The sequence below is a fragment of the Pygocentrus nattereri genome, chromosome 21 (genome assembly GCF_015220715.1).
Source record: "Pygocentrus nattereri isolate fPygNat1 chromosome 21, fPygNat1.pri, whole genome shotgun sequence".
Taxonomy (NCBI): domain Eukaryota; kingdom Metazoa; phylum Chordata; class Actinopteri; order Characiformes; family Serrasalmidae; genus Pygocentrus; species Pygocentrus nattereri.
The window spans coordinates 17856582-17875109 of NC_051231.1; the positions used below are offsets into that span (position 1 = coordinate 17856582).

The following is an 18528-nucleotide window of genomic DNA, read 5'->3' on the forward strand; positions in this document are numbered from 1 at the left end:
GAGAGAGAGAGAGAGAGAGAGAGAGAGAGAGAGAGAGAGAGAGAGAGAGAGAGAGAGAGAGAGAGAGAGGGAGAGAGAGAGGGAGGGAGAGAGAGAGGGAGGGAGAGAGAGAGAGAGGGAGGGAGGGAGGGAGGGAGAGAGGGAGGGAGGGAGGGAGGGAGGGAGGGAGGGAGAGAGGGAGGGAGGGAGGGAGGGAGGGAGCGAGAGAGAGAGGGAGGGAGGGAGGGAGGGAGCGAGAGAGAGAGAGAGAGAGAGAGAGAACGCACGCAAGTAGGGGGAGAGAGAGAGAGAGAGAGAGAACGCACGCAAGTAGGGAGAGAGAGAGGAGAGAGAGAGGAGAGAGAGGAGAGAGAGAGAGAGAGAACGAGAACGAACGAACGAACGAACGAACAAACACCGGAGAGAGATTCTCTGGGTGGAGGCAGACACTCACTCACTCACTCACTCAGTCTCTCCCTCAGCAGGTCTGCCTTCATTCTGTCTGAGACGCTGAGGGCTGTTTTTGGTTTATGTTTTTCTGACTGGAGGCAAAAAGTGACATTTCCTCGTCGTAAACAGACACGGAATATTATTCGATAGCGAAAAAAAAACATATTTTAGCTCGTTTCGGAGTTAAAGACTATTGCTGCGGCGCGCTAAACATGAGGAGAGTTAGTTAGCACGGAGAGCTAACGCAGTTAGCTAACGAGAGTTAAGCTAGCACAGTTAGCCGCTAGCTCTGCTGCTAGCTAACCGCTTGCACGGAAAAGTGAGAAGAGATGGAGCGTGTGGACTTTCGCGAGCTTCACTGAGGACTGGATTTAGTAGTAACGTTAAGTTTGCGACGCGTACTTCGTTTGTTTGTTTACTCGTTTATTTTTGTTTTGCTTTATTTTTGAGCTAATGGATTCGGCTCCGAGTTTCCAGCCTCCGGCTGGTCTCCAGCAGACTCTGCGCCAGTTCCACCTGAGCTCCATGCGCTCTTTGGGAGGACCAGCCGCTTTCTCGGCTCGCTGGCAGCGCGAGGCTCCGTTTGGTAAAACCGGAGGGAACGAACCGCTTCCACCAGGACCCACACGTTCTCCGCCTCCGCCACTGCTCCCCGGGCCTTTACTGGTGCCTCCTGACCGGTCTACAGCGCGCTGCGAGACGGTGCTTGAGCGCGAGACCATTTCGTGCTTTGTGGTTGGCGGAGAGAAGCGACTCTGCTTGCCGCAGATTCTAAACACGGTGCTGCGCGACTTTTCCTTGCAGCAGATCAACGCAGTGTGCGACGAACTGCACGTGTACTGCTCACGGTGCACCGCCGAGCAGCTCGAGATCCTCAAAGTCGTGGGCGTACTGCCGTTCTCCGCACCCTCGTGCGGGTTGATCACGCAGACGGACGCCGAAAGACTCTGCAACGCGCTCTTGCACGGAGGATCCCTCCCTCCGCGAGGAGACCCAGGAGCCGTGGAGCTTGCGAGCACCGAGAAAAGCATCCCCGTCTACCACGAGTGCTTCGGCCGCTGCGACGGCGTGTTCGTGCCCGAGCTATACTCAAACCCCGGTGCCGCTTGCGTGCAGTGCGCGGACTGCGGGTTCATGTTCCCCGCGCGCCGCTTCGTGGTGCACAGCCACCGCCGCCGCGAAAACCGCACGTGTCACTGGGGCTTCGACTCGGCCAACTGGCGCGCGTACGTGCTGCTGGACCGTGACCGCGCGCAGCCCGCGGAGCACTCGGAACTCCAGAGGAGGCTGGACGAGCTGAAGGAGAAATTCCAGCGGGCCGGGAAACACACAGCACCAGAAATCACGGTGAGAGTTACAGTGTGTGTGTGATTTGAAACTTTAGGGTGAGGGTGCATGCATTTATGATCACTTGTGCGCACGTGAATTTAAATGTGAGAACGTTTGCTGGTTAAACTGCTGATATGTTGACTTGTGTATGTAAGAGTGAGAGAGAGACTGAAACTCCAACTCCTTTAGGACAGGCAGTTTTTTCATGTTCAGGTGTGTGTGTGTGTCTGTGTGTGTTATTGCGTGTGTGTGTGTGTGTGTGTGTGTGTGTGTGTTATTGCCGTTTGTCTTAACATGCCGACCCCCATCAGTTCATACGTTAATTCATATTACAGTGACATCTGAACCGTTCAAGACATTGTGAAAATATGTCCGTTATGCTGCTGTTTGACTTATTAATGAAACAGATTCGTACTTTTACTGCGGTGATGTAAGCACAGCTGCTTCAGAACACCTGCATCCACTGAACATTGCTAATACATGACATGTACGTGTACCTGGTCTGTATTAAAGAATGTAACACCTCTGGCCAACATTCTGCACAGTTAACCTCTGTGGCAGTGACTGCATTTCACCTGCATTTATCCATGCCTTGAAATTAGCCACTTCTTTTGCCAGATGTACCCATTTTTACCTCCAGAATCTGAAATTAGCAACTTCTTTGCCAGAGGAGTCCATTTTCCCTTCAGAATCTAACATTAGACGCATCTTTTGCTGGATGTTTTTGTTTCTTCTGCAATTTGCCCAAATGAGACACTTTCTCCTCAAAACCTGAAATTAGTCTTTACCGCTAACATTTCATATTAGGCACTTTCTACTGGATGAGCTTTTTTCCTCTTCCAGCATTTGAATTTACAGTTCTTCTCAATCTGAAATTAAACACTGTTACAAAAATGGAGTAATTACGTCTTTTTTGCCCTGGGTTTAGCACTCAGTGACATCTGTGTATTCCTACAGCTCCATTTGTTATACTTTATTATAAGAAAGATAGTAAAGCTGGGTGGGGGATGAGATAGAGGTGTGTATTGTGTTTTGTGGGGGTGCAGTGTGAGTGTGTGTGTGTCTACGGGGTATAGAGGTCATCCCCCAAAAAAGCTGTGGTGTTTGGGGTCACCACTGACCCTGTGTGCGAGTGGTCACAGACACCATGTGGCAGCTGCTGAACGCGAGTGTGTGTGTGTATGTGTGTTACCATGGTGTTACTCCAGCAGGCTCAGTGTGGCTGATTGGAGCAAATGCAGTTTGATTACTGCGAGAAATGTGAGAGACGTGACGAGTTTCAGAGATGCAGCATTGTTTATTTTTAATGATCCCTTACTACACAGGGTGATAGAATGAAGCACTAGGTCTACATTTCAGTTTATGCTTGCCCTTGAATTGTTTGTGTTTTAATAAAATGTGCCACTCAACACAAACACTGTACACATCAAAAGTATAATGATGCATTAGTCTAAGCTGCCATTTCATTTGCAGTAATTTTGGAATGTTAGAATTATTATACACTCTTAAAAAGATGGTTTAGGGTTTTTAGTAAAAAAAAAATCATTAACACTCAAAGGACTAAATTAAAGAGTTCTCTGCATCATGAAAGTGTTCTTCAGATTGATGGAGAATCGGTTGTAGATGGTTCTATATACATAGTTGAAACCCTTTCCTGATGCAGATCCTAATGTATTGTTTTTATTATCCATATTACACTCATGTGTTCTCAGTTCCTCCAGTTACATTTTTTGGTGCGTTTTCAAAATTATTGAACCAAATTACAGGTACTATTTATTGTACCAAAAGAATAAAATTAAACTGTAATTGAATCATGATGAAATTTAAGATTATGATTCACTGCATTGTTTCCACAAAATCATAATTGAATTAAGTCATATTTGAGTTCATTGTGTATTTTTAAAAAACGATGAATCGTGATAAGATAGTCCAATTGAATCTCTGTGAAATCTGAGACTGTGATGTGTTGAATCTTTTTTCTAAGGCGGCAAATTCAGTCGAATCTTTACATGGCTACTCATTTACACCTTGTCCTAAATGTCCTGATATATTCAGGATGGTGTGTGGTTTTTTTTTTTTTCTTTTTTTTTTTTTTTTTTCTTTCTTCCCGGATGAAGCGTTTGCGCTGGTTCATTGTCACAAGTGTCCCAGTTAGCATGGGGGTCAACTCCCCCCGGGATGAGTGCACCACTGTGTGTGTGTGTGTGTGTGCGTGTGCGCGCGCATAAATCATCCTGATGGAGCTGAACGGGGAGACAGCAGGCCACCCTGGCTCACTTACACACCAGACAACAGCTCAGTGTTATCTCCCAGCCACAGCCACCCTTAAATATGGCTGAGTTTTACTCATCAAACTACCCTCACACTCTCTCTGCCGCTGGTTCATGTCATATATATTTTACTTCATCTCTGCACTCTTCTTTATAAGGCTGCACAGTGTATTGTTTGTTTTAATATAATATTGGCTTTGCAAAGCTGAACTGTGACAGTGATCTATGTATTAATGTCTTGTATGTATGGTTCGAAAATGTGTATTATTATTTACATTTATTATGTTGTCATTTTCCTTTTTCACGCATCTCTTTTACAGTAGTTCTTTAAAGACTTTTTCATTTGGAAGACTCTTTAGAGAACCAAAAATAGTTCTTCTTTAGCAACGGTTTGCAAAGTAGTCTTCAGAGCCCTCCGGACAGTCCCCATATTTGCGATACATAGGGTTAAAGGGAAAATGTGGACTCTTTGGGGGGCCCTTAAGACTGGTTTGAAAACCGCTGTCCTATAGCATGTTTTGTCTCTGAAATGTTAACTACAGAATAAAGAAAAAAAAACCTAGTCTTAATATTGGTTAATGTCACTTAAAACTTGACAGGTTTACTTTCCAAAATTTCTATTGATCCATTCTTCATGAAGTGTTAATGCAGTGTAATGGGCAGGTAGCATTTTCAAATAATGTAAAAAAGCAAAAAAAGTTATTTATTTATGATTTAAGTACGTTCCTCAGGTTCTTGTGATAATGCTTTTATTCAGCAGTTGCTGAATATCTAGTCCACATTATCATGACTTTGAAAGGACGTGCTGCAGAGTCTGTGTTGTGGATAAAGAACTGACCTGAATCCTTTGAGGCCGGTGTCCAGACTTTGTCTGGCTGGCTGCAGCAGTGGGGAGATTGTTGGGAAGGGTGTTGGACATTCATTAAAAAATTGCCGGCTGTGTCCGCTGGGGCCTTGGCATGTATAGTCCAAGGGCCATGACACGTGACCTCTATGCAAAACCACTGACCCTCCCTGCCCCCAAACCCCCCTCCTTTTCTTTCATTCCAGCTAGCCAATCACATAGCCCTTTGGTTTTCCAACTCGACAGATGGCTGTCTGATGAAAGACCCAAAAATGGCGAATAAATTACTGGCAAAACATTTACTAAGAAAAATCATGGCTTGATGCAGGTGATGTTTTCACCTCTTATCCAATCTGCAGAATGTTGCAACAGAAACTTTGACAATGGTCCAAGCAGTTTACCAAATGTGATCTCCTTCAGAACACCATTTTATATCAGTCTCTGGATTAGCATCTGTGTTAGGGCAGCCCCACAGATTTTCTTAGCTGAAGTGTCTGATTTTTGACAAAGTTCTTTTCTCCTTACTTCACTTCATTGTATCTGAAAACGTTATCGGTTTTAAAACAATGCCACACCTTAGATTATAATGTTGATTTTGCTATGTATGTTATTTGAAACATTTTATTTTGTTGTGCACTGAGGGCTTCAGATTAGCATGCAGACCACCACCTACACTTTTTTTTCAAGTGGTACATCATCAGTGTTATACTAAGTAAAGTGCTGTTTGTAGCATTTACATTCCAACTGAAAAGGGATGCTCTGACTGATCAGTCATTTTTGATAGGCTGGTTTTTATCTGCATCTGAGCTTATAATTTACGGAGTGGTCCAGTTTCCAAAATGTTACAGAAAAGTGGAGCTAATTGTTCGGCTTTAATATTTGGCTTTATCGTCTATGCTATACATGCATTATATATTGTTTTGTATCTGTTATTGTAATGTTGGCTTCCACAGTACTGATATTGCAGAAGTCTAAAATATGCTGGAGAGTCCTCTAAACAATCACTTACTTTTACTCTGTGCTGCGAGTGTCCTGATGGGTCAGATATGCTTCAGGTATTTGGATGAATTGAGTCGTTCACACGATCCAATAAACATAAATTATTTTGGTTAAAATAATACAGAGCAGTCTTTAAGGTGGTCACATTGAGGGTTCATCGGTATGTTTTCCATACAATTCAAGGGTTTTGCGTTAAGTAGTAATTGCAGTACTAGTATTTTTGTTTGTATCATGCAGCTATAATAATGTTGCTCATGATCTGGCTTGATCGTTCTTACTCTCTTAGAAGTTGCTTACTCCCATTGAAGGTGCCAAAAAAAAACTCTTGGAGCAGTGCCATAGAAGAATGTCTTTTGGTGTCATGAAGAGCTTTCAGTAGATGGTTCTTTAAAGTGCAATTTATGTTTCAGATAATGTAAATGCCAGAAACTATTCAGGACCCATTATGCAATAACAGTGTAATGGCGATATGGTATTTTGTCTATATTTTGCAGCCCTGATCACTAAATCTATAATTGTATGGAAGTGATGTGATTTGGAAGAAGTTGCTCAGAATGCTGCTTTATCTTTCTTCCACTAGTGTACATTTCAGGTACCTTGTCAGTGTCCAAGTCCTGCCAAAGCGTTAGAATCCAGAGAGAACAGAAGTGGGAAGTAAACTAGACTCAGGGGTCATGGAGCATTTGAATGGAACAGATATGAAACTTGGTTTTTGTTTTCCTGCTCACGACACATTGTCCAGCCTGAGACAAAAACCAATCAGTTCAAGGTGATGAGGGCCATAATGAGTGGGGGTGTGTGGTAAATTTAAATAGGCGTTCACATCATGAAATTTCCCAACTAGCTTGTGCTAGTTCATCACTAATATTTTTTAATGTTAAGTAAGCTTAATCGTGATTTAATCTAATTAATTGCAGTGGCCCTAATATTGTTTGAGGATCAGGAATTTATCCTGTCTAAATTGGTGCTTACATAAATGACTTGCAGAGAATGCCAATATAATGGACACTACTGTTGTGAAGGACATTGGACTTGGAAGTGTCGTGGAGCCTTTGAATGGAGCTCATATCAAACTTGTCTTTGTTCTCCTCCTCTCTCAGCTCACTCCATCCCATTACTGTCCTATCCAAGAGCAAAACCAATCAGTCGAGTGTCCAGCTGAAGGCGGTGAGGGCGGTAATGGATGGGTGTGTGTGGAGGTGGCCCTTTGCGTGCGAGTTTGCATGCATAATGCCTGGATCAGCTGTGCCTGTGGGAGAAGAGATTAATATGAGCTCACTGCCTCCTCATCTCCATCCCCATCTGTCTACTGACTTCGTGGTGTGGACTGTGAGGCTCCATGCCAGCCAGGTTCGCTCCCACAGCGCCACCCACTAAGACTGAATGATTTATCACTAATCACGATATTATAGAGTCAATCACTTTATTCTCCTTTTTTTCATTGTTTTTCTTATGCACTTCCATGTATGAGGAAAAATTGGCAAAAAATATTATTGTTAAAAGCTGCTATATGGAAAGTGAGCACAATAACAAATTGCTTTAAGCTGTTGAATTTATGCCGTGACAAACCTCGCATATTCTGTGGGGGGTCAAGACTTTTGATTGGATAATCGTAAGCAAGGCGTGTGATCTAAAACACAGAAGTTCAGAAGTGTGGAGTTAGGTTTATAGGCTTATTGATGATAAGCCTTATTGGTTTTAAAGGGTTAATATGTTTTAAGATTAATTGCAAATATGTGGCAGTATGGTAGCAATGATACAATTATGCCCAAAGGGCGATATATTGCTTTCTCCACATTGTATAGGGTTACTGTGTTCTCTATAGCTGCTGTTGTTGGCTCTGCATTCAGCACATCTAGACCACCCGAGCATGCCAGTCTGAAAACAACACTTAAAATGAGACGCAAAAAACAAACTGGCTGGCTCTCAGCGGGTTGAGTTGAAAATCCACTTTTGGCCGGCTCCATGCTGAGCAGTTGAATTTTAATGATGCCGGGTGATGGGTTGAAACGTTCCCCGGAGACGCCTCTGAGCCGGGCCTCGTGGGTCAGACAAGCGAGATTCTCTTTCTCTCTCTGAGGTTGTGCCCTCTATTCTCTTTGCCCTGACCTCGTGGTTAAAGGCTGTCAGCTGTGGTCCTGTGCCGCCTGGTGAGGGGGTGAAGACCTGACACCTGCTTTTGTCTCCAAAAACTGACACTCACAGCATTTACCACTGACCTATCGGAAAATGCCCAACAAACTTCAGAGAAGCTTCAGGCTTGTTGATGTTGCTAATAACACATCAACTACAGTGTAAACATGGTTGTATATTGTTTTTGTTCACTGTACGTAGGTGGCTTATACATGATCATAGAACACAAACTGCTGTCAACTGCAAGCCTGCAGTCATGTTTAATGAAGTGATGCCAGTAAAATCTTGGCCAAATTCTGTATGTTTGTATGCTGCATGCCAGATTATAGGATAAAGATTCTCTGACAATGGTATGTTCCTATCAGCCAGCACATTTTGTGTCCGAACCTGTTTCTTTACTTTTGCGATGTATAAAGAAAAGCAAGGCTCCAAGATGGCTGAAAAAAAAGAACAGTACAGTGTTCTGTACTGTTGTCTGTTTCTATACGTAACATTAGGCAGTATTAGAAACTGCAGTTTAGATGTGATTTACTTAGTAACTCAAAATATATTGAGATTTAGGTATGCATTTTGCATGATGCTAATTGGAGAAGTGCATTGCATGTCTAAAAGTTTGTAGATGTTTACTCGTGTAATGTTTCTTCTAAAATCAATGGAATTAATAGGGAGTTTTCCTGCAGCATCTACTCTTCCCAGAAGGCTAATTGTCAGAACATTGCTGTGAAGATTTGATTGCGTTCAGCCACAAGAGCGTTAGTGAGGTCAGGAACCTCAAAAACATTACTCCAGTTCATTCCAAAGAGATTGTATGATGCACATCACTCTAGAGAGCAAATCTACTGCTCCATAGCTGAATGCTGCTTTATACCCATCTTGCTGACCCTCGGCATTGCCCAATATTTACAGAAAGGTAATGCACTGTTTTGTTTAGTTTTGTGATTTTGATTTAAAAGGGGGCATGGGTTAAAGCTCAGAGTGGCATAGCCAGGCACTGTCACCAGCGCATGCGAACAGATGGCACTGTGATGGCCATGTTGTTGTTATGATCAGTTTCTCAGATTGGCCCTGAAGTCTATAGTGATCATCTTCAACTTCAGTGATTAATACCGCGGTCCATCTGCTGCTCAGAGATGGAAGGAAAATCCTAAAGTACGCAGCTCCTATGATGCACAAAACACACTGCTTTAATTGAGCTTGCCCTCATTGAATTAATCCAGAACACACTTGACAAAGTCCGAGCCAGCAGAGTTTCAGTCCGGGCCGAGCTTAAAATTTTACGTGGGTTCACATTCGTTTAGAATTACCCTGCCCTCCACCATCATTGTTAGAGTTGTCCCCGTGTCCTCATATTCCCTCTTTAAACGAGTCAAAAGATGCAATTTTTTAAAATCCTGGTGGAATTTTAATCATTGTCCTGCTAGTTACACCAAATTAGGAATGAAGGATGGGCAGTGTGGCAAATACATCACAATGCTTGATGTCAGTTTCTGTCACAGTATCTAGCTTTTGTGAGATTTTTGTGAGAAGTTGAAAGGATACAAAATGCACTCTGTAGGGAAATTGGTGGTGCCATATTTAATAAAGGATGTGGAAAGCTTTGGGTGCAGTCATATACAGTGTAAAGTTAGATTTTATTCCCCCCACCCCCCGACGTCTTCACAGTGCCCAGAGCCTTCGCATGAAAGTTCCATCACCAGCACACCTGATTAATTGTAAAACAGCAAGAGTTAAACGAACATATAAATAAATCACTACTTATTGTAGTTTTATTTATTTTTTTATTAGTATTAAATTAAATTAAGTACAACTTTAACGCCATCATATTGTCTTAGGCTAAATTAAGTTATATGGTAGTGATCTGCTTACATTGAAAATTTCTTAACTATGCCTTATCTTGGTGCAGCACAGCAGGCGGGCCTGGAGCAGTGAGGTTTAAGTACCATACCAAAATGCACAACCCAGTCAGTCGTGTTCATTGAACTCATGACTTTCTGATTGTTGGATCAGCTCACTTTCTTGTAGGCTACTGTCTGTTTACCAATAGAGGTGGCAGGTAGTTGACAGTTAATAAAGCATGCCATGATTTTATGCTAATTAATTTGCAGCAATCTGTGTAAAGTGCAGTGATTTCTAAATGTTAAACCTATAGAAGAAGATATTTTATGTTCTGAATTTGATAGTGAGGTGTGTGTTTTTTTTTTTTTTTTTTTTTTTTTTGTGGTAAGAATAAACATCCTTGACGTTTTTCAGTTTTGCTGTATTTTTCATTTATTTAATCACAACATGAATGGAAAAATTCAGAAATGCAGTCTTGAATCTTTCAGGGAAGAATGTAAATCGTAAGTGTGAATGTAAACGATTTACCCTTCATAACTCAGTAATTATATAGACTAGTGCTATCTTGTGTTACTGCTGGTTTATTATGCTGTAATTAACTGTTATATTATGGAGGTTATAGTTCAGACAGTTTCTTTGGGGTTTGTTAGTCAGTGGGATGGTGATTCAATTGAGCTGTGTCTGTGTTTGGCGTGTGCATGTGTGTGTTGTGCGTGACGAACTGGCATGTTGCTCTCGCCTACGAACCGCCTACTGACCGCCCCCAAAGTTAGCTTGAAGATTAGCTCATGCATTTCAGATGAAGCTGAATATTAAATGTTCAGAGACCGCCCTGCTAAAAATGAGCATACCTGTTTTGTACAAGCAAAGACAACTGGAGATATTCAGTGTAGTTCTTATAGGATAACACCATTTACTAAGAGAAAATTGGCTGTTTTTAGGTTTTTGTTTTTCTTTTTAACTCCTAGAAATTTAAGAGCCTGTATGTGGACTGGATTCCCCATTCTCACTGGAATTATTTTATAGAGGTTTCTCACCCAAACCCGGTATAATAGTGGTCTACCATTACTACTAATGGTTTGACTTTGGATCACTCAAACATGCAGCCCTTAAAAGGTATTTTACTGGTCATATTGGTATTTTACGTGTTCACATTTCCCATGAGTCTTGATATACACAGTGTGACATCGACAGCATTAATGCCTAACAGCGCCTTCATTTCTGAATCATGTGCAATATAGATTCAAAACACTTTTGATTCTGAGATGAAGCTTCAGTTCTTTTGTTTGTTTTATGTATTAGAGTTTATATTTTATGTAAATAAGACCGTAAATGACAGACAGAAGAGCATGTTGGTGAATTTCCATGCATTGTTTATTTTCCAGTTTTTTTTATACTTAATTTAAAATTGTTTAAACACTTGCAGTTGTGTAGACAGCCTGCTCTTAGCTTCAGCTTCTCTACTTCCCTCTCTCTATCTGTATTTCTCTGTCTATATTTCTCACTCACTCACTCACTCACTCACTCACTCACTTGCACACTTTCTCTTTCTCTTTCAACTTTCTCCTGAAAATAGTGATTTTTTGATTTTAAGCAGTCCATGGCCTCTTGTTCACTTCTCTGAGGCACGCAGACGGCTCCACTCCACGCCCAGCCTGCATTAGCCACAAAAACTTCTGTGATTGGAGAGGCGAGTGCGGTTGCTAAGCAAAGCTGCTCTTCCTGTGCTAAATACGAACACTCGGTGCTTCCTCTGGCTGGTGGGAGCCGAGGAAAACCTGCCAATTCTCTCTCTCTGTTTCTCCTTCTAACCCCCCACCCCCCACCCTCTCTCTCCCTCTCTCTCCCTCTCTCTCCCTCTCTCTCTTGCTTCTCTCTGTCTTTTTCCCCTCTCCATTTCTTTTTTATTTCTCTCCCTTCCTCACTCATCCTCTCGCTCACTCTTTCTCTGTGCCTGCCTCTTTCTTTCTGCTCTCACTCTCTCTCACTAACACAGACTTATACTCTCCCACTGGCACATGCACACTCATCTCCAGCCTCTCTGGCCTCCTCTGTGCTGGTGGTGATTGTGTTAGAGAGAAGAGTGAGGCTCCAGCAAAAATTATGTCAGGATGACCTGGTATCAACAACCTCCGTTTTGTTTCCAAATGCATGAAAGTGTTTAATTAAATGGCATTTCAATTTGTTTATTTATTTGCTGTTATTGAACAATAAATATTACAGATTGCTGAACTGAACAATGTTTTATTGATATCAAAGTTACAAGTACAGTTGATACCGAAACAAGTCACAAACATAAATTAGATAAAAAAAGAAAATGTTATTTATGAGAATATTAGTTACCAATGTGGCTGTTAAAAAAATAAAAATAAATAAATAAATTCCTTTTCAATTGGAGCATTCTGTTGAATGATTTCAATAAGTATCAGAAGTTTCAACCCAACAGCACAGTAAACACTTTTGTACTCTTAACTTTCAGTACTTTAAATCCTTTATCTTATTAGGCTAACATTTTCTGCCTACAGGCGATTCTGATGGGAATGCTTATTTGATGCACGTTGGATTCGCATATGCCACTCCCAAAACTTGAGCACCAATCGTTAGCTAGACTGGCTAGAGCATCAAAGAAACTTGCTAATGAAGAAACAACAAAATGGGCCTAGAGTTTTTTTCATGAAATTTTGCTTGAAAAATTCTAGTTATTTTAGTCGAGAAGGAATCACCCATAGGGAGCAGGACAGAAGCTGGGTGGGTAGGTTTGACATTGTGAGACATGCGAATGATTCAGGTTTCACGCTCAGCCATGCATATGACGTAAGTAAGGACGGGCCTTATCGTTTAAGGTTGTCCCATTGCATGTGCTTTCCATTTTGACTCATGCTGTTATGTTGGTAGTATCCTTTGCAAGTGAAGTATGTCTCGCAGAAGAGTTCGAAAGCATTTTAAGCAGTTGGAAAAGTTTGAGAGGGGGCGCATCGTAGGGCTCTGGGAAGCGGGATGGTCTTTATGTATTACACCATACCGGTCATACAGATATTACCATAGCATGCTGTTGGCGGAAGTGGATAGAAGAAGGCACTCGCAAGTGACATGAAGTATCTGGGAGACCTACATGAACCACGGAGAGGCAGAGTTGATATATTGTCCAACATGTGCGGAGTGACCCAACAGCCATAATTGCAGACATTCAGCAAGCAGTGATGCCCTCCATGAGTCATCCTGTTGGTGCCAGCACCATTGGCAGACTGCTGCATAACGCAGGAGTACATGCACGCAGACCATTACAACCACTGTCCTTAACACCATGTTAGTGTCGCCAAAGACTGCAGTGTACTGATAAGTCCTGCTTTTGTCTTGGTGGAGATGACCAACAAATCCATGTGTGGAGGCACCGTGGTCAGTGCCAAAATGGAAGGTTTGTTGTCCTACATCACACGTCCAGAGATCTGGTGTTGTGTGGGGCGCAGGTTCATACGATGCCAGACCACTTTTGGTCTTCATTGCAGGCAATTTGACATCCCAACATTACATTAATGAGGTCCTGCAACAAGTGGCCCTTTTCTGATGCATACTCTGGTGCACTATTCCAACAGGACAATGCTCGTCCGCATACTGCTGCTATCTCAAGAGCTTGCCTTGAAGACACAGATACTATGCCATGGCCGGCTACAGCACCAGACCTTTTCCCCAGTTGAAAATGTGTAAGATGCTGTTGGATGTGCTATCAACACTCCACCCCTCCTGCAAAATCTGCAGAAACTGCACAAGAATATTCAAGCTGCATGGGGTGGATTGTCACAGGACACAACTAGGAACCTCTACAACTTAATGCTGAGGCTTCTGGTATGTTGCGTTAGCAAACATGGTAGCTTGACGCCATACTGAGAGGCACTACTTCTGTATGTGAAGCTCAATAAATATTGCACATATCACTATAAATTTTTAGTCATTTATTGCTCCTGGTAATCTTTGACTTCCTTCCGAATAGCCTCGCAGTCCAACACTTCCTTCTAGGTGCAACTACTGTTTTGATGATGAGTGTTATTTGTTTTTTTGAATAGTTCTTCCCAACACTCTTATTATCTAATGCATAAAAGATTTTAGTTTCGTATGCAATTAATCTGGAAGCTCGATTAAATGATATGACCGTCTTTGTGTTTTTTATTTTTTTATTTTTAGAAACTATTTTTTTTTTAACTGGCTTGCTAGCAGCCAACTGTGCGCAGCTGAACTACTAAGCCACTACGAAATTGCTAATTGCAACAAAATTGAGAGATTCTCTCTCTCTTGTGCGCTCTCTCTCTGTGAGATTGAGGCTTTCCTGCACGGCTGCTCAGTGTCTGAGGGTTTTGAGGCGCTTTTTTTCTGATTTTTCCAGAAAGGCTGATTCACCCCTGCGCCTCATACAGCTGGCTGGGCCTCCATTTTCCGTGCAATGGTTCTCAAAAACCCGGTGTTTCAGCCTCACTCAGCAAGATGGCTGTTCGCAAAACACACACGGCCTGCAGGAGGGCCTCCGCTTGGAGATAATGTCATTCTCCATATTGTGTACACTTTTCAGTATGCCTTGCTTGAGGAATGGAAGATTATTTCCCTTTAAGGTTGTTTTGCATGCTTGAAGTACTTCAGAAAATTGGATTCTTATTTTCAATCAGTGTTATGTACATTGATATTTTTTTTTCTTTTGCATCGACAGGTATGGAAAAAAAGCTTAGGAAAAAAAATGTATAACAGTAACTTTTACTTTAATTCAGATCATAATAAAATATCTTCTCTTACAAACACAGTTCGGTGGGGGGTGGGGGGGATTAGAAGCAGTGCTTTGCACAGATATCTCTGTTTCTCTGCGCCACGAATAAAAAATTTGCTTTTGTTAGTGCTTACTAGTGACTAAGTGAGTCATTGTCAGTAATTTCTCAACCAAACATTATACATAGCTAATAGTGAAATGGAAGCTAGTAGCTTTAGGATGATGTCATTTACAAAGTGTTAAATGATGGCTATTCGATTTCATTTCTTGTAAGCCTTTTTTGGCTGCGCTGTTTCAGTAGTGTGATTGTATGGTTTGTGCAGGATCGAAAATAGAATGCCAAAGTGAAAAAATAAGTTGCAGTACTTTGACTTTGCACACAGAGCTAAGCCTTTTTCATTGCTGTTCCTACTGAAATTCATGAATGTTTTCCAGTTTATGATTGGTGCTGGAGCATGAGTAAAACCTGCACATTACAACAAAAGTATGCTGCTCTCTCAAACATACAATATTACTGCTGCTGTATTCAGCATTAGAATGCAGTACAGATGCCTAAAGGCAAGATCCCCAACGTCAGACACATTCAGCACAGCTGTTCTTCTGCTAAACAGCCCAGCATAGCTGTATGAAAGTGTTTATTCACTCCTCCAGAACCTCCGCTGCTTCTGCAAACTGCATAACTAAATTATCTCACACTCTCCTCAGAGTTTTAGTAAAGCCTGATCACCTACCATGATGCTAAGTGCTAAGATGCGTTCTCTTTATTGTTAGCCGCATTAGCATGTTTGGTGTGTCTGTTCTTTTAAGTGATCTTAAATAGACTGTCTTGTGTGATTTTTTTGACATACTGTTCTCTGTAAAATGGACAGAAATACATTTTATCATCTTCTCTGTTTGGATCTTCTCCTTTGTTTATTTTGCTCTTGTGTTTTTGTTTTGCTGTGGTGTTGACCGGAGGCAGATTTTCCTTTTAAATAAACTTTTACTTTTGGCATATAAAAGATAGAGGTAGCAGCCATCTTAAAACCCAAACTTTGTCTGTTGTGCTTTTGTCTATTTATTTATTTATTTATTTATTTTTCTTCTAAACAGGGTCTGAGATTAGAACGTGATTTACTTATGCAGTTTGCATATTACCAATCACAAGTATAGTTGGTGCATTAGCCTCTTGGCTCCCAATCAGAACTAAAAGAGCAAACTTCAGACCACAATGATGTCTTTGCCAATAGATGACTTTTGAGGTAATGTAGGAAGATATATTTTTCGCACAACTGTTGCTTTAAACACAGACTGCATTACTGCTGCTGAATTCAGCATTAAAGCACAGCACGAATGCCTAAAGGATCCCAACGTCAAATGCATTCAGCACAGCTGCCTCTCCACTATACAGCCTAGCGTAGCTGTGTGGGTCTGTGTATTCACTCCTCCGCCACACTGTCACTTCTTCGCACGTTCTTTTGTTCCCTCCGCCCCCTCACCGACTCCTCAGCAAACATCTGCTGAACCTCTTTCCATTTTTCTGAGGATGAAGCTTTTTTCAAAATGGCCTGATCTGCCTTTACATTCATGTCATTCCCAATTACTCAGTTACACAGGGACTCTCTCTTCCCTCTCTCTCTCTTCTTTTTCTTTCTCCTTCTTCTCTGTCTGTGTTGCTCCTGCTTGTAACACCTATTTTTTTCCCAAATATTTTTAATGTTTGGAAAACATATTTCTTTGTCAGTCTCACTTACAGCTATATTTTGGCCAGAAAAGCAGATTTCTAACATTTTTCTCATCAAAAGTAAGTGACTAGCAAGACTTTTGGAGCCCTGGCTAAGACCCTTAGCTAAAGCCACTTTACCTGCCTCTCCAATTAGCCTATATATTCTCTCTCTCTCTCTCTCTCTCTCTCTCTCTCTCTCTCTCTCTCTCTCTCTCTGGTTGGTTGGTTGGTTGGTTGGTTGGTTGGTTGGTTGGTTGGTTGTTTGTTTGTTTGTTTGTTTGTTTGTTTGTTTGTTTGTTTTTTTTTAAGCCCTTTAGTGACCTCCACACCAGCAGCAAGTGCCTGAAATATCGTGCCAGCCATAGCAACACCCCTTATCCTTTAATGAGCCCACTAACAGCCTTGTGTCTTGAGACTAACCATTACAGTCCATGAAGGAGGAGGACAGTACCTGCTAGCTAATGCTAGCTTACAGCCTTACATCTTAAACAGCTCCAAGCTGATTTTCAGCTTACCATTACAAACTGGGTAATCACCTCTACTTTTGGCTCCAACACCTATATTCAGCTTCATAATGAGGCAGATTTGATGGACAGGTATAGCCCCATCTCCTACTCCTATGAAAAGTTTAATGTGTATAGGTCTGTGATTTTTGACTGTGCCAATGTAAAAACAATATTTCACCAAAAAAATATGTTAGCTACAATGACATTTGACTAAAGTGGATTAAAACATCCACTCCAGTCTCCACTCATAGAAATGGAATTAGCAAATTAGCTTTAGTTAAAAATCTAATTTTCACAACTTCTCACTTACATCAAGTGTAGGGGTTTTATTTGTTTTTTGGTGTTTTTTTTTTTTTTTTCTCCCCAAATTTCTTGCAAATTTAGTAAGTCCACCCACTGGTTAGGATTGCCGCTAATGCAACAATATGTTGCACCTGCTTAGCGGACAACGCTAACAGCCAGTTCTGTTATGTCAGCTAACAGAACTGGCTGACATACTACACACAAGTGTAGTTGATCAGCCAAGACACACATGGATTCTGTAGTTTGCTTTTTTAGTTTTGTATTGAGTTGCAACGTTAGTGTAGCTAGCAAGTATCCAGCATTATGCAACCAGTTTGCATTATTCCAGCTACTTGCCTAAAACATGCACCTCAAACCACATTAAATTAGGTCATCTCAAACAGACATGCTCATGTTGTCTCACACTATGACATAATGCTGTTGTTAACAAATAGACCAAAATGGAGAAATCCAGTCTCCAATATGTTAAATATTATAAAAGCTATTTGCTGTTGTGCAAAATGAGAAGATATGAACTACTAATGGTAAGTTGCACCAGAACTGCATGTACATTTCTTTTAGCTCTGAAAGGCTTAGTCAGTTTTACCTTGACAGCTTTTTCAGTAGAAAATCAAAAACATTTTATATAGGCAAAGAAGAATGAACACGCTTTTTGCATTTTTTTTTTTCCCTTGACCATAGAAATTACTACCTCACACACTTAAAACATAATTCTAATGTTGAATGTGTGTTTACAGCCTTGTGCTTCAGGTTGGAGTAATTTTTGGGTTGTGCATGTGTGTGTTTTTATAATTGCCCATTTCGCCTAATGATTAAGTTACTCATCTCCTGCGTGGGAGAGCAGGGTTCAATCCCAGCACAGAGAACCACTAAGTAGGCTCCTAAAGCTTTGTGCCAGCAATGTTTTGATGTCTCTCTGGTGCTACGTGTATGAAGTGATTTGATGTGTTCTGTCATCGTCGCTCTTGCATGGAAACTCCTATCGCAATAATGATAAAAATACGATTTGTCGTACAGTCCTAATTATTACAATGCATTCTGTAGCCTAATATGGACAGTATATCCTCAACCAAGGCTTAAAAACTTGTGTGCTTCGAGAGCCTGGTTAAAAACAGCTTTGGCAGCAGACTCTTGTGTAATTGCATATTGTCGGAACATCCAGATAAAAACAACCCCAGACGGATATGATCGGAATGTCTGGGTCAAGCTGCGAAAGCGTGAGTTATGACCGCAGCAAAGCAAGTACAGGCTGGAGGGTCATCCTGACCAAAGCAACATTGCTGCAACCCGTGGTTCAGCTGGCCTCGACTATGTAATGGGGCCTGTGATAGAATTAGTCTTTCCAAAAGGATTAGTCACCCTATCATCAAGCTTGCTCCCTAAATTTATCTCCCTTTGTTGTGGTGCAGCCTGCAGTGAATGCG

General features: G+C 41.6%; 1 protein-coding gene across 1 annotated transcript in view; it reads left to right on the forward strand.

Annotated features, from left to right (window-relative positions):
* The first annotated feature begins 356 nt into the window (after window positions 1–356).
* Window positions 357–18528, forward strand: part of skib (v-ski avian sarcoma viral oncogene homolog b) — a 48618-nt gene continuing 30446 nt past the window's right edge. The window contains exon 1 of the mRNA XM_017692868.2: window positions 357–1776. Within this exon, the coding sequence (XP_017548357.1) occupies window positions 883–1776 (894 nt within the window). The 5' untranslated portion in view covers window positions 357–882. The remainder of the gene's footprint in view (window positions 1777–18528) is intronic.